The sequence below is a fragment of the Pogoniulus pusillus genome, chromosome 20 (assembly GCF_015220805.1).
Source record: "Pogoniulus pusillus isolate bPogPus1 chromosome 20, bPogPus1.pri, whole genome shotgun sequence".
NCBI classification, from domain to species: domain Eukaryota; kingdom Metazoa; phylum Chordata; class Aves; order Piciformes; family Lybiidae; genus Pogoniulus; species Pogoniulus pusillus.
Genome location: NC_087283.1, coordinates 18,804,014 through 18,819,095, shown reverse-complemented (window position 1 = coordinate 18,819,095; position 15,082 = coordinate 18,804,014). Strand labels below are relative to the sequence as shown.

At 40.6% G+C, this 15,082-nt stretch overlaps 1 protein-coding gene across 2 annotated transcripts in view; it reads left to right on the top strand.

Annotated features, from left to right (window-relative positions):
• SLC12A4 (solute carrier family 12 member 4) overlaps positions 1 to 15,082 on the top strand; it is a 47,936-nt gene that overhangs the window by 6,513 nt on the left and 26,341 nt on the right. The window contains exons 1-3 of one of the 2 annotated variants that reach the window (XM_064160410.1): positions 8,187 to 8,373; positions 11,594 to 11,688; positions 13,778 to 13,909. In XM_064160410.1, coding sequence (XP_064016480.1) covers positions 8,202 to 8,373; positions 11,594 to 11,688; positions 13,778 to 13,909 — 399 coding nt within the window. In that variant the 5' untranslated portion in view covers positions 8,187 to 8,201. Of the gene's footprint in view, positions 1 to 8,186; positions 8,374 to 11,593; positions 11,689 to 13,777; positions 13,910 to 15,082 lie in introns of those variants that run through there. The other variant, XM_064160409.1, reaches the window with a different exon arrangement.

Here is a 15,082-nt window from a genome sequence, read left to right as displayed (position 1 = left end):
AATACAGCTTTTACAATGCATGTAGGGTGAACTTCTTTGGAGCTTGGATATGATCTATGATAGCATTTCATATGCTTTAATGTGGTACGGGTCTCCTTTCTTCAGCCATCCTCTCCACACCTATGCAGAGGTTTGTAGTCTATCCACTGTCTATTTGTTCCAAGTTACTCTTATTTTAAGTATTTGTTTCCCGAGTCTTTAACTGTCACTGTCGTTTTGCTGAACAGAAGATGAGAGACAGGTTGTGCTGGGCAGCTTGAGGAGGGACTAAGGGAAGAGATTGCTGGTACTAGTGAGGAAGTGGTCATCATCCCACCTTTGTATTGGTGGTTACAGTACTCCGACAGGAATTGGGGAAGGTTGTTTGCTTAGGGCATGGCCTAGCAACATTTCCAAAGGTATTTGGATTCTGCATTTGCCAATGTTCCCTGGAAGTTAGTCCCACAGGCCCATCCCTTTGAGTCTAGAATGCTTCATTTGGCCCCTTCTGCCTGCTCCACCCAAGTGACCTACATTGTCCTAGAAGCCCAACTCTTTCATTGATTGACACGAGGTCTGTAATATAATTATAATGCAATCCATCGATTACTCTGAGAATGAGAATCAAAGCTGTAACCTGATGCTGGAGGCTGCCTTGCAGGAAACTGACAGGGATTGTATAACAGCATCCTGAAAGAAGGGAGGTGACACAGGACTTTGGGTGTAGGGCAGAGACATGCTCTGCTATGTATAGGTTCAAAGTAATTAAGCCAGAACAAAACTGTGTGTGGTTTTTCCTACAGTCTAATTCCCAATTCATTTTCATCTCCTTCCAGAAGCCAGCAATTTCTTGTGTTTATCCGAGGGGTTTAGAGCATTGCTCAGTCATTACAGATAGCTGTTTACACTAAAAGCAGGTTACACTATTCAAACTTCTACCTTTCACTTCTGTGTCAAAGGGACAAAAAGGATTTTTATGGTGTACTGTTAGAAGTACCCATTTGCTGAGGGCAAACTTGTTGAGGCTTGCTTTTGCGTATTTGAATTTGCTGATAGATGCAGTAAAACAATTTTTATGCCCTGGAGGATAATTGTTTTTCATAAAATTATCTATGGCAGTGCTGCTGTGTGTTATAATTCTGTCTGTGCTTGCAAACTGAGCAGCTCCAAGTTTAGTTGATGTGTGCAAAGTCCACTTCTTGATTGTCATGTAAGAGGTCAGATCTCAGTCAGGACTGTGAGTGATCCAAGAAGATCGTGTAGCTGATGCAGCCTCTGATGGACAGCACACTACCGTTTATCTTCTTCCTTCTGCCTTTGCATTCAAGAGATTTTCCTTCATTATCCACTTCTAAATGATATAACTGACCTAATTCTTACTAGTAGTTGCTGTAGTATATATTTATACCCAGACCTGATGCAAAGGACAAAGGCAGTTTTGCAGGTCTGGTTTAAGAACTTACTGCTCCTGAATCTTTACAGTTCTCTTTTGCTAAGGTTTTCACTCTCCAGTCTGTGATTATGCAATGTGAAGTGTTTAGCAGCAATATTGCTTGTCAGTCTCCCGACCAACAGGATCATTTACTTTGCCTTGATTGATATTTGTGTTCTGCACCCTGTACTGGGGCATAATCTCCAGGGCACAGCTGGTTTAGAGCATCACAAACCAACCCTTGCCAGCCTGATCTAGATTCAATTCCCACATGCACATAACTTGTATCTCAGTTACTTTGCCTAAGCCAGACACAAGCCATTTACTTTTCAATGTGGATGTATGCTCCAGAGAATGTGGTGACAATGTCAGGGATTAATTTTGTGGGCGTTGCAGCCAAACACGAAGGGAGGTATGGTTGAGCTATGTTTGGTAAATCCCAATACCGTGTAACCAGACAGTGGCTCGATTGTATGCTTTGTGTTAAGATGTCTTTTAGCATACATGCAGGAAGCTTTAGAGCAATGTTTTGCATTTGCTCTGTTAAGAAATTGTATTCTGGTCTTTGTTATAAAATCATATGTTTAGCAGGAATAAACTCACCATTATAGGACCTTGAGTTTCTGTGGACTTAGATTCTGTCACTTTGATTTAATTCCTGACTGTTGGAGCAGAAGTGATCTGATGTTAAGGAGTTTGTGTAAGAAAACATGCTGTACTCATTTTGCTCTGATGAACTTTCTGTGAAGTGATGATAGAACCCACTGTGTCTTGATCTGTGCTGTGTGGCACAGTGTGAAATATTTTGTGCTAATTTGGAAGACCCATGAGCTCTTTGTGAGCGTGTGTTTGTATTTTACAAGTACTGTGGTTTGTTGCTTATCGTGTGCAGTGTCAGAGTGCTCTCCACCCTCTAAAGCGTTCAGTGGGATGGAATGACTTCCTTTACTTGGAGAAGTTTCATGCTGACTTGTACTTTCTTTAGGTGTTATGACCTGAGTTACAGGGAGTTTTGGCTGTTCGTAGCACTTCACACTGAAAGGTCAGCTCTTATCCTTGGAAGATATACAAGCTTAGCTGTTATTTTTTTTTCTTCTCCCCCGTTAGTTAAAATCTCTTCCTTTGTTTTCATATGGAACAAAGTACTTCTCAAATGTAAGAGATGTCTGATATTCAACACCTTCTATGTGAAATAAGTGAAAACAATAGTGAAACATTCAGGCCTTCCTAATAAGCAGTAATGAATTACAGATGGCTTCCTACTGTCTTCCAGCAATGGACAGTAGTTATCTGTTTATATATGTAATGCCATAACATTTGGAAAGTAATTAAACCTCCCGTTTTCTGTTATGTTCAGTATGTCTGGAGGTATTTATCACCTTGGCTCATTTCTCTGTTTGTGCCTTGTAGGAAGTGTTTTGAGCTGGTGGCAGTATTGACTTGATGGTCACTGTTCACACTGTTTTAACGGCATGGTTTGTGCCTGTGTACAAGTGTTTCTGTGATACATGTGGAGCTGGAGAGGGGAGCAGATGTGTCTGAAATTATGATGTGTTGTGGCGTAGGGTTTTTGATTTTGGATTTTTTTTGTTGTTGTTTTTCTTCATCTTTCTTACTGCACAGCCACAGAGATAGAGCTGAAAACATTTTTCTGTATTTGCTATTAAGAGAGAAAGGTAAATTGAATATTGCTTAGAATCTGCATGATGGTCTTGTAGATGTATGTTGCTGTCTCAGAGAAAGTGTAAATACTTGACAGCAAGGTAAGAGGCTTTTCCTGTGGCAGGAAAAAAATCTAGAGTGCTTCTCCCTGTGCTGTATCTGAGGTGCCTTCATGCATGTGAAGGGACAGTTTCAGGGAGGATAGTCATGAGAAATTATTTGGAGTTGTTCCACATGAAAGAACCTCTGAAGTGGATTGTAGTGAAGTACAAAGGTTGTTTTCATAGTGTTTGGGTTCTTCTGTTGTTAGGTTTGTTTTTTTTTCAGCTGGCAATGACAGGTTCTATTATGAAAGCTCCTAAGTGATGTTCCTAAATCCAATTTTTCAAAAGTACCTTGGCATTTTTAATTACACAGGCAATCTTGGTGAGTGCACCTACTGTATAACCTCGGTGAGTGTCAGTGTGGTGTGTGCTGGTATGGTATCCAGTGGTTTCCTCACAAAAGAGTAGGATGGAGTGGGTTCAGGTAATTATGAACTGCTTAGAATCACTAAGCTAGTACGTACTTAAGTGTCTTATACAAACCTTCATTTCATCATGATGAGGCCTTTTTTTTTTTTTTTAATCTTGCATATGATTTGTCCATTAATGGATGAACATATAAAGTATTGAAGATGGAAAGAAATGCATCACTGTTTTCACTTGAAAGCTGAAATGCCTGGAGGGCTAACGTCACAGAGCTACACTTTTCCTGGCGTTAGCAGGTTTAAATCTCTGTCTGTGTCCACACTCAGCATACAGCAGATTTGTGGCACAGTCTTTCCTGACCAAGTGTGCAAACAGAGGGTAAGATGTCTTTTAAATACAGCTAGGTCTGGATTTCACAAATAGCATTTTCAGTTAAGAACCTGACACTTGGATGTTTTTGCACTATTGAAAGGATTATAATGGCAGGATTATATCAGTGTTAGCCTAGCTCTCTGTAAGAAAGCCTTTTGCTTCCTGAAAGAGATCAGTCTCAGTCAGCAGTCAGTTCATCAGAGGATGTGGAAAAAGTTCTTTTGGGGATATGGTGTCATTAAACTTGTCCAATCCTCAGGACTTCACAGAGAAGGCATGTACTAGAGCATGTGCTAAAAGCAGAAAGAAGAATAATGGTAAATCAAATTACTGGAAATGGCAAAGAGCTGTTGCTAAAGGGTAAGTACTTCTTGGTGTTAATACCTGCAAAGGATTATAGTATTCTGAAAATCGATGTATCTTTGCGGAGGAATAAGACCACACTTTCTGAAACAAAGGGTCATTAAATTGCTAAATCCTTTGAGTTGTATAGTATCAGGCAACTTGATGGGAAAAGGTATTCTCTAGTTTTGCCAAGTACAGTAGAAGTCTGGTAGTAACTTCATACCTGTTTGTTTAGGGATAAGACAGAATTCTGTGCTCCTCTGTAGACTTAATTCTGTACTGTGCTGCAGCCTGACTCTTGCATAGGCTGTAGTCTGGGAAAGTTTTGCCTCTTTCTTTCATGCAGAACAGAAACAAGTGCAGTCTCTAGAACTCAGATTGTGTTTAGAGTGGAGCTAACACATTATCAGCAATACAGCTTTTTAATTTACTTTTTGGCAAAAATCTGCTTTGTTTGTGTCACTTCTATAGAGCCAAAGCAGATTGTAACTGTATCCATAGTATCTGCAGTGTCAAGTGTAATGATTTTTAACAAGCGCAACCTTTACTTTTGGGTAAAATCCACTAACCTCAGAACTTTAATGGCAACACCAGTTTAAGAGTGGACTAAATAATATTACCTACTAATCCTAACATGGTGAATGAATATGCTATATCCTTACAAAAAACATGAATGTCCTTTGGCCTTTAAGCAGTGCTTTCTGTTGTAGGCTTGTGTGTCTGGCATGTGAGGGTTGAGTATCGTCAGTGTAACTGGTAGTTTGAGCATCTCTTTAAAGTAGGGAGGAAGTCTTTGCTGCCTAGAAGTTATCCAGGTAGAGGTGTATCCTTTCATTCTGTTACTCTTTCCTCTCATACAGCTTTGTTGGAGCACAGGTTGTTATTTAGTGCAGCGATGGCTGTTACTTTCATAAGATACTGGATCTGCCAGCAAATCAGAGCTCATGCCTTCTGCCACTTTCGTTGAAAAAGATCTGGTAGTTCAAGGTCTTAAGTGGATTGGTATTAACTAGCAAAGGCCAAGAAACTTGATTAGGGTTTTCTGTTCTTCAGTAATACTCAGTTCTGCAAAGCTTCACTGCCGTGGATGAGAAGAATTCTGTCTGGATATAGCACAGCCTTTGAGAGGGAACCAAGTTTTATCTGAAGTGCTTGGAAAAGGAGCAGCATTGTTACATCTGAAAAGTGCTTTTTCAAGAACTGTTAGAACTGTCATTCTTTTTAGGAGTAAGCCAAAACACCAAAGTGTAATAAAAATGGACATGGACAGCTTTTTTATATTAAAACTTTATCCTTCAGGCTGTAAACATGTCTTCAGAAATAATCTTGTGACTAATAAAATTACCTGATTATGAAATGAAGAAGTACTCTACTTGAAAATTATCCCTGTCTGCACCAATCCCATCGTTCCTCTAACTCTTCACCCTTGTGGAATACCTGTCTTGGGTGTATTCGTTTGCCTCTAGGTCTTAGAGGATAGTAAATGCAGCAAACCTATTTTCTTTTTGTGGTCAAAAAATGAAACCGAATTCTGTCTTAATTACCAGTTGTGTCAAAATTTGCAGAACATTTTAACTCATTAAAATCTGGAAAAACATAAACAGAGCAGAACTGACTTGCTTTCCAAAGTGGGATAAATTTCACATATCTTAAATGGCCTATAAATTAGGTTTTTAACTTAGGCTCTGTTTAGAGGTAATGTGCAGCATCCCAAAGTGCATGGACAGGGGAGGCACTTGGGGAGATCAGCTAATTCAGCTGTCTCTGTGTAAGAAGACAGCCTACATGATTAGTTGACTGTAATTGCCTGATGTTTAGGTAGCTGAAATAAGGTTAAAGGAAGTCCACACCGACTGCTTGGGTATCAACTCTCATTTCTGATTTAGAATATTTAAAATATGAATTACATATTGTTTTAAATTATTTTTAATTAAAAGTAATTCTAAGCTTAAATATTCTCTTAGCATGAAAATGGCTCCATTCTTGTCCCCAGTTATCACAGGCTTTGTGGCCCAGGATGTGTCTGAATGGCAGAAGAAGGCATGCTAGCTGCTATGCTTATGTTTCAGTTGTTTTCTACTGTGGTGTGCACAAAGGAGTCTGTACATGCATAGTACAGTTACAAGTGCTGTATTAGCTCTTAACGCTGCTCCAGAAATTAAATTAGACTGAAGGGAGGAGTCTTGGGCTGGCCTTTGAGATGGTTTTCTAGTAATTATCTGCTATTTGTCAGTAACAAAGAGGTAAATAAACCACCAGGTTTCTTTGTCAGGCCTAGCGTTTAACTTCTAATTCTGCTTTGTACCAATTCTTGATAAATTTGCTTAGAGAGCTGTAGCCCCTCAGTTAAGAGTTAGCATTCAGCATTTCAGGTAGGGAGGATTAGGGCAACTCTGCATGCCATCATTGCAGGACATAGCCATATCTGGAGCTTTGGCCAGTTTGCTTGCCCAGCAAAGCATGCCTGAGAGTCTCTGCATTCCTTTTGAAAGCCACGAGCATGGTGTATGTGTCTCTACCAGCTTGCATTTAACTAGCTGAGAAAGCTGCATGTAAAAGCAAAGTGGCAGAAACAAGTTTTATTAGCAAAGTTCAGCCCTCTTGAGAGTAATTTTTAATGCTTTATGCCTTACTGCATTAGCACTACTGTATTTCTCTGTTATCTATGCCGTCTAAACAAAAGCTAGACTATGACCATCTGTGCCTTCAACATCCCTTCTTATGTGGATAAGGCCTCCATAAGAAGGTGGTTTGCATCTCTGAGTTAGTCATGTCCAAATGGAAAGATCTGAAGTTGTTTTAAGACCTACTACTTTCCCCTTATTTAACTGAACATAATGAAGTAGGGGTGTGGTGGTTTTCTCTAAGAGAGCTCAGAAACTGACAATAGATGGGAATAAAAGCTCGGCAAGTTAAGTCATGCAGCCTGTTCCTACCACCTTCTCACAGGGTGAGTTGCTCTTTTAGTAGTCTGGATAAGTAGACTTTATCACTGTGAAGCTCCTTGGTATTTCTTAATGGTAGTCTCTCTCTGCCTAATTGTTCATCTTTCATTTATCTTCACTAATCTGTCTTCTATTTCACTTTCATATATGTGTTTTGCTTGTAATTCTATCTAAATTCTGTGTTTCATCCCTCAGACCAAGGAAAACACAATAGCTTGCACAGAAGACTTGTACTCAGCGTGTTCAAGCAGTGAAATTACTATCCAGAAGAAAAGCAGTAATGCGAACATTGTCCTCTGCTTAATTTTCTTCTTTTTCTGTTTTGTTTTTGTTTTGTTTGTTTTGAAGTAAAGACAACACAAACCTTTTAGAGAAGAACAAACCAAAGCTAGTCAGTAGAATATGTGCTTCAGTTTTCCACATTGTGTTTTCTTGGCACTGAGATAAAAGTTTGGACATCCATTTACCGCTTTTATTCTGTCCCTTGGGCTTGTGTGTTTGTGTGTGTTGGGAGTATGCACATTTATGATTTTAAGGTTTATTTCATGAACCATCTTTGATGTTTTGTGGAACTCAAGTTATCCACACCATGTTGAACCTTGGTCTGCAGACCTGAGTCTGTACCTGAGTAAGGGAGCATTAAAAACTTCAGGGAAATGTTCAGATCAGCTGTGTAATTGTAGCAGTGGCTGCAAATAGAGTTGTTTGATTTGGAAGAGAACTGGTAGCGGTCAGAAATAAAATGCCTTAATTATTGAAAGATAATGAACAATGAGAAGCAATGAAGCAAGTGGAGAGGAAACATTAACTTACTTGGAATATAGTTTGCCTGCCTTTAAAAAATTGCAATTCATTAGGGTCTAAGGCAAATAAATTATTCTCTGTTGCAGAGTGTATAGCTCCCTCTTTAAGAAATGTTCCTTGCAGAACAGTGTTGCATGATGAAAACTAACACCACATAGCTCCGGTCCAAGACCAAAGACTTGATTTCTAAGAATGAGGAAAACTGTACGCATGTCACAGGATGGGCCTTGCCCAGGAGACTTCATGCTTCAGAATGTAAACTGTCCTCATGTGAAGCTGGGGCAGGAATTCCCCGGAGTAGCTTTCCGAGGTCACCTTCGCTCTCTTCCAAAAGTGATGGAGATAACAAGCTCGTCCCATGCAAGTAAGTCTCTTTGAAGCTGCTGGTGTTGCTCATTGGCAGACCAAAGATCGCAGACACTTTTTTATTGCAGTATGTATTGTATACTGTGCTGCAGTCTGTTCTGTGTTGTCAAAGCACATTTGTGATCCTTGCTGAGGAAGTAGTCATCTGACTTAAATTTTACTTGTGAAACTGGAAACAGAATACAGAAAGAGAGCAAATAAGACAAGCTTATATGTTGTGATTTAGGACATGACTGAAAAGTAGAGATTGCACTGAATGTGCATCTGTAGCGAAGATGATTTTGGCTGTCTTTTAATTAGCTTGTATGCAACTTAGCAGTGCATTGTTCTTCTTGAATGCACACAGATCTCTGCAGAACCCAGTTCTGCACGTCTTTGAAGTTAAAATCAGATCTAATGGTGAAGAGCTTACACTCCTTTGTTTCCTGTTTAAGTGTACGGGGTTTGAGAGGGGGTTAGTGTGGCACTTCATTGGGTTAGCGGAATCATAGAGTTTGGAAGTTCACTTTTGTTTTTTAATTGTCCACAGCAGTTCATAACCTGTAGGTATTTGGAGGATACTGGAGCTAGTGCTGTGAATGTGACAAAAAGCTAACTGTATTTCTCCATCATCTGAATTTTTCCATTGAGAGAAAAATATGCTGTAGCCATTGGAAGAACAATATTCTCTTTCCAGTCACTGATTCTGATTTGTCTATTGCAGTTTGCCTTGTTTGGGCTTTCTGTATGCAGGAAGAGCAGCACATCAAGGAGTCAAATTCAGTGGGAAAGTTGAATGGGGAGATACTGGGTGATGCTTGAAAACACAGGTGGAGAAAGAGGGGGAAGCTGGGAGCTCTGAGGGAGAGCCGAAGAGACTGATTGTGAAAAAAATCCTGGAGGCAAAGTGAAAATATTGCTAAAAAGTAATGCCAGTTAACTTGAAGATTCATCTCAAGTCACTGATCTTTGTCAGACTCGGGTGGCATGAAGTAATCTTTCTTAACTGAGGATAGGCAGTGCCAGTCATGGTAATAAGGGACCTGGTGTTTCAAAAGAGCAAAGCAGTTGTCATCTTGCATAGAAATCTGAGATTTAGTGTGAGTTATCCTGACAAGAATCTGATTTTATGCAGGATGAGAGTTTCTGTAGGCATTCTGAGTTAAGAAAAGCCCGTTACGCTTTTTAAAGACAGTGGTAAACTGCATCTGTGTGGTGAGGTTCTAGCTGGAAGAATGAGGAGAACTAAGACAGCAGGGATTTCAGTTAAAACCCATAATTAATAATGATGAAAAAAATTGAAAATTAATTGGTTTGATTTTTTAATTTTTAAACATTTAATTACCAGAGCTAGCATTTAGGAAACAAGAAAGCAAAACCAAGTTACTCATGAGCTTGCTGTGTCTGGTAAGTGTAATGATGAGAAGGTACTGCACAAAACAAAGTCTTGAGCAATCAAGTAGCCAGTATTGCTGCTGATGTCACTATCATTTGTGTCCAGTTTAATGAGTAAAACCCTATATGACAGGAAGTGGAGTTTCATTTCCTCAGCAAAAATTGCAAGTGCTCTTCACCACATTCATCCTTACTGGACTGCAGCAGTACTGACAGCATGTACTGCAACAAAATTGATTTTGCATATGCCTTCTGCCAGCGTAGACAGAACAAATACAGCAAGCATGTGCTGAATTTTTGTAAATATTTGCCTTTGCTGCAGTTGATAAACATTTTGAGCCTGCGTTGCTAAGCTTACTGGTATTTTTCTAGCCACGTGGACGATTCTACAATGTACAGCAATGTGACCATCTCTTGCCTGTAGGTCAGGTCAGCAAATAAGCTGAGCCCACTTGTGCAAGACAGCTGCTAATTAACATTTTGGTGTTCACTTGTCAGAGCTCTGAGAAAAGCAGCAGGCAAGGAAATGCATCAGACTGCGGTCTACAACTGTTTTTGGTCCGCTAAGTACTTTGAGAAGCCTAAGAAGACCTCTGTTTGTGAATCTTGTGTTTTGGGGTGTTCAAAACACCTGTGAGCAATGTCTGGGAGATTGTGCTGCTTTCATTCTCCCTGCCTGTCAGTAAGAAGAGGACTGAATTTTCTCATCACTGTTTTGCTTACAGCAATTAGTTTTGTAACAGTGTGGTATATGTTGATTACTGTGTGTAGGGGAAGACTCTTCTATTTCCTATTAGCTTCATTTTGTGAGCTGAATCAGATTTCAAAATGTAGCAATACTTTGACTGGTACTATTTTAAAATGATTTAGTGTAGCCTTGTGGAATTGTCTAACTTAATAATTGAGAACATGTTCCCCAGAATCCAGTTGTTAAATTTCTTGCCTTTTATGTATTCAGCATACAACACTTCTTTAACTTGCAGTATTTTCATTTGAGATAATAAGGTTTTTCTTTAATGGTTACCTTTTTTTTTTTGTAAATAGAGAAAAAATATTCCTTGGATTGAGCCTTCCTTAAGGAGATACTCTTGGAAATCTCTTTAGTTTGTGTTGGCTGAAAGAGCATGGAGAAAAGAGTTATAGGCAAAAGAAAGGCATCTTTGTTTGTCAAGCAGAGTGTGATGGGAGCTACAGGTCTGAGGATGTCTAAGTACTGAAATTGATTTAATCCTTTGGTTGTTTTTTTTCCCCTTTTCAGTTTTTTTTTCTCCAGAGCTCATTTTACACTACAGTGCCTTTTTTAACCTACGTTACTACCCGTTACATAAAAGCTGTACTGATATTCACTGCGTATATTAATGCTTGCTTTTGCTGTACCTAATGTTAGGCTGTAACTTAGAAGCATTAGAAGCATGTGTCTAGAGAATGCATGGCCTAAATGAACAGAATGCAGTAAGGTAAAGGCATCATGAAGTGAATGTGTTTGGTGCTTGGGATTAGTGGGCATAGTGAAAAATAAACATCACCAACAAGAAGAAGGGTGGAGGCTTTGACTGATTTTTGTAATAGCAGAATCTTGTCTTTAGATTGCTCAGTCTGACTAAATCTACTTAATCAGTTTGGACTTAACTCTCGGAAGTTGCTCTAGCATTAGTAATGATTTTGAAGTGCTGGAGAATTGTTTTGTCAGCTGTCACTGCTCCACATAATTTTAGATATTAAAACGAAACAGATTTAATTGACTAAAGAATTTTATCCCCTACAGATTTCTTAAAGGCTACGAAGATTCCTTGGGAAATCTCTTTCTGTTCTTACCAAAATCTGCTGCTTTTTTATCTTTGCAGGTCATGGCAACCATAAAGAGAACAGTCCTTTCCTGAACAGTACAGAGGCTAGCAAGGGAGGTGATTACTATGACAGAAATCTGGCCTTGTTTGAGGTAATTTCTGACTGGTTTCATACTTTTCATGTGATTTGTGATCTTCCAGACTGGGAGGGATTGAGCACATTGTATTCAGTGGAGTACCAAACACTGCAAAGCTGCGTGCAGTGGATTGGTACCTAGCTCTCACCTCAAGACAAATGTAAAGGTCCTCAGTGTGTTAAGAGGTATAAGTAGCAAAATGTAATGAGACCAGAGGTGACCTAAATAGTTTAAATAGTGAAGCTGTGGCACTGTGGGCTAGTCGGTGTGGAAAATGAGCATGGGCTGATTTGTTGTGTTAAGAAAGATCATGCTTTTTCTGTAGGACTCTGCCTATGTTCAGGTACTCAGCTTAGCCTGGGTTTCCTGTATTATTACAACAGCAGTATTTCAGTAATGCAGGTTCCTCCCTCACATGCTTTTTTGTGGGCGTCTGTCTCTCGTCCAAAATACCAGTAGGCAGAGATACCTCATGTGGTAGAGAAGCTCTGGCATTGTGAGGCAGAGAAGTACAGGTGTTTCTGTGGGAAGTGAGGAGGACCAGAGTCTCATGTGGCAGGCCAGCTTCAGTCACAACAAGTTCAGCACAGTCCTCCCCATCTTTTCCTTACTAGCACTGCATGAAGTGCACATATATCGTGATGCAAATGCATCATGGTGGGCGAAGACCAAGTCCCTGAAAAATGTTTTTAGAAGCTTAGGTGCTGGGGAGTAGTGCAGAGAGCATCTGTATGGCTTAGCAGCTGCTTTCCAACTTAGCTTCTGAGCAGCTTTGCAGCAAGACTGGAGGCATGTATCCCATATTTTCTGCCCTGGAACTTGTTGTGAGGCTGCCTGAGCTGGCCCTGCACCCTGCCAGGCTGCCACCCGCAGAGCTGAGCTGTGTGGTGTAGAGCCTGGACAAGTATAACTAACCTGCTGCTGGATAAGAATTCACTGGGGAAGTGCTGCAACCATGTCTGCAGGCAGTGTGCTTGAGATAAAGCACTTTGAAGCATGCTCCCAGCTGTGGTGTCTCCTCCCTCCAAGGCATGGGAAGTCTGTGATCAGGATAAACTCACTTGTAGGTCATGGAGGGTTGGCCTCTTGTGGCATGGCGGCTGCTAGTCAGACACCTGCCTTTTTCATCAGCAGTAGCACAGTACCACAGCAGGGCTGCAGGCTCTTTCTGTGGTACTAAAGAGAGGGAGGAGCACCCCAAAGGCCATGCTGCTCAGCTGAACAGCAGGCATCTCACCTCAACCTCTTTCTGGAAAGAGTTGTAATCAGGTTTTGAAAACTGTGAAGTGCAGGTGAGATCAGAAGGAGAAATAAGAAAAGGGATATTTGAGGTCAGTTTCTGCCATTAGGTGCCAAGCACATAACACTAATGATTGTAGCAGAAACAGGAAGATAGAACTCCAGTGAGATCTTCATGACTCAGGTTTTATTTCCTGTGTAGAGTGGTTTCTCTTTGCTGTACATTACCTACTGTGCAGTTAACATGTAAGACATTTTGGTCTCCAAGACAAAGGGGAAGGAAGGGAACAATTTTGTTCTAATATTTACCCTCAAACTTGCTTTCAGAAACAGAAGTGGGATGGGATGAATGTAAAGGTGTGAGTCCTCTGTACATGTGGATTTTTTGGGGCTCTATCTAGATCCACATATATTAGGTAGCACAGTTTGAGAAGTGGAATAATATTATCAGAGTAATGCATGCCAGCAGTGACCAGAGTTTAATTACTAAATGAGGTTTGTTTGGCAAGTCGACCTTTTAAAAAGTATCTGTTGATGGAAGCTGGCATTAGAGGTATGTGCAAGGTACACAATCCTCTCCTTACAGTCCCAAGGGTTAGACTTTGTTGCTGCAACTCATGCTTTTCAGCACCCAAGGAGAAGGGTGCATAGGATGCAGATCTGTTGGCACAGGCTTTTCCTGTCAGAATTGTCCTCCTCTCAGAAAATTAAATCCTGTCCTTAGTGTTTGAGGCACAATGAAATACTCTGTCATTCCCTGCATGATTTTTCCCTGGCAAGCCTCAGGCATGCTAACGAAGGTGTGACCTCAGCCACTCTTCATAAATGATGTGAATTGCAGAAGGTGACTGGTTTTCTTCCACAGGAAGAGCTTGATATACGACCAAAAGTGTCGTCTCTGCTTGGCAAGTTGGTCAACTACACAAATCTTACCCAAGGTGTTAAGGAACATGAAGAAGCAGAAAGTACTGATGGCTCGAAGAAGAAAGTATCAAAGGTAAGTCATGATTCTCTCCATGGCCAGCTGGTGAATGGAGTGATTTCCTGCAGAGTGAGACTCCTTTTTGCTTTATCGTAAACTCTGTCAGGAGCGCTGGGAAGAAATAACATAGAACTCTGTAGGTAACCAGATGTTACCAAAGAAATGGGGCTGATGCAGTGGTTAAGCACTGTGCCCAGCAGCTTGATATGGAGTTAGATAAGGAGAATGGGCTTTCAGCTGTGAACAAACAAAACCGAATACCAGATTTTTCCTAATGCTGCTTTAGTTGCCCAGCGGTATCTGACACGTCTCTGCAGGAGGCAACACCCTTCTAGAGCGGTGGGTGGAGATCAGATTGGACACCCTGGGGCATTTCAGGTGTCATTCTGCTGTTAGGCACTTAGGGAGCTGAAATGTGCTCCAAAGGGTCTGAATTTAGGTGGTTAGCCCGTCTGAGTTGGCCTTGTAATAGCCAGGTAGAGGGTGGGGTTTGATTGTTGGTAGTTAGATTTTTATCAGGAGGGCTGTGTTGGAACTGCTCTTTTTAGTGCTCTGGCAGCCAGGCAAACGTTTCTGTTAGCGGTACCCTTCAAGTGGCACGGTTGCATTTTATGGTACTTGCAGGCTTGTCACTTTGCATGCAGATGTTATCAAAAGAAAGTTTTCCCAAAAGCTAAGGTAATACCTGGATTCTACAGATTCTATAGGTTGTGCCATTTTGAAAAGAGATAGAAGCCAAAATGTTGAATGCCAGCAGGTCGTTCTCAAAGACAATGCTTTTTACCCCGTGTTATATGCCAGACTCCAGCTCTCTTGTACCTCGGTTTCTTACTTAGCACTGTTTAATTACTGAGGTTAATGAAATTGTTTAGTCAGCCTGAAGCTTAAATTTCAGTTTTATCTGAGACCATGTGCAGTAAGGTGCTATAATATTGTGGTTAATATGACATCGCTGCAAGAGTGCAGTAACTGCATACTTGTACTGTGAGCTTACTTCAAAACTTTTTAATTGTGAATTTCTTTTGTGCCATGCTTGCAGAGGGTGTGTGAAGTTTTTACCTTCACGTCACTAGTATGTGAGCTGCATCACTGTTTTAGCATGCTTTTGGTGGGAATGATGTAGGCATCATCTGTAAATGTGGTGCTGTCACATGATCTAAAGTAACTTTCAGCCTCCTCCTGTTAAAA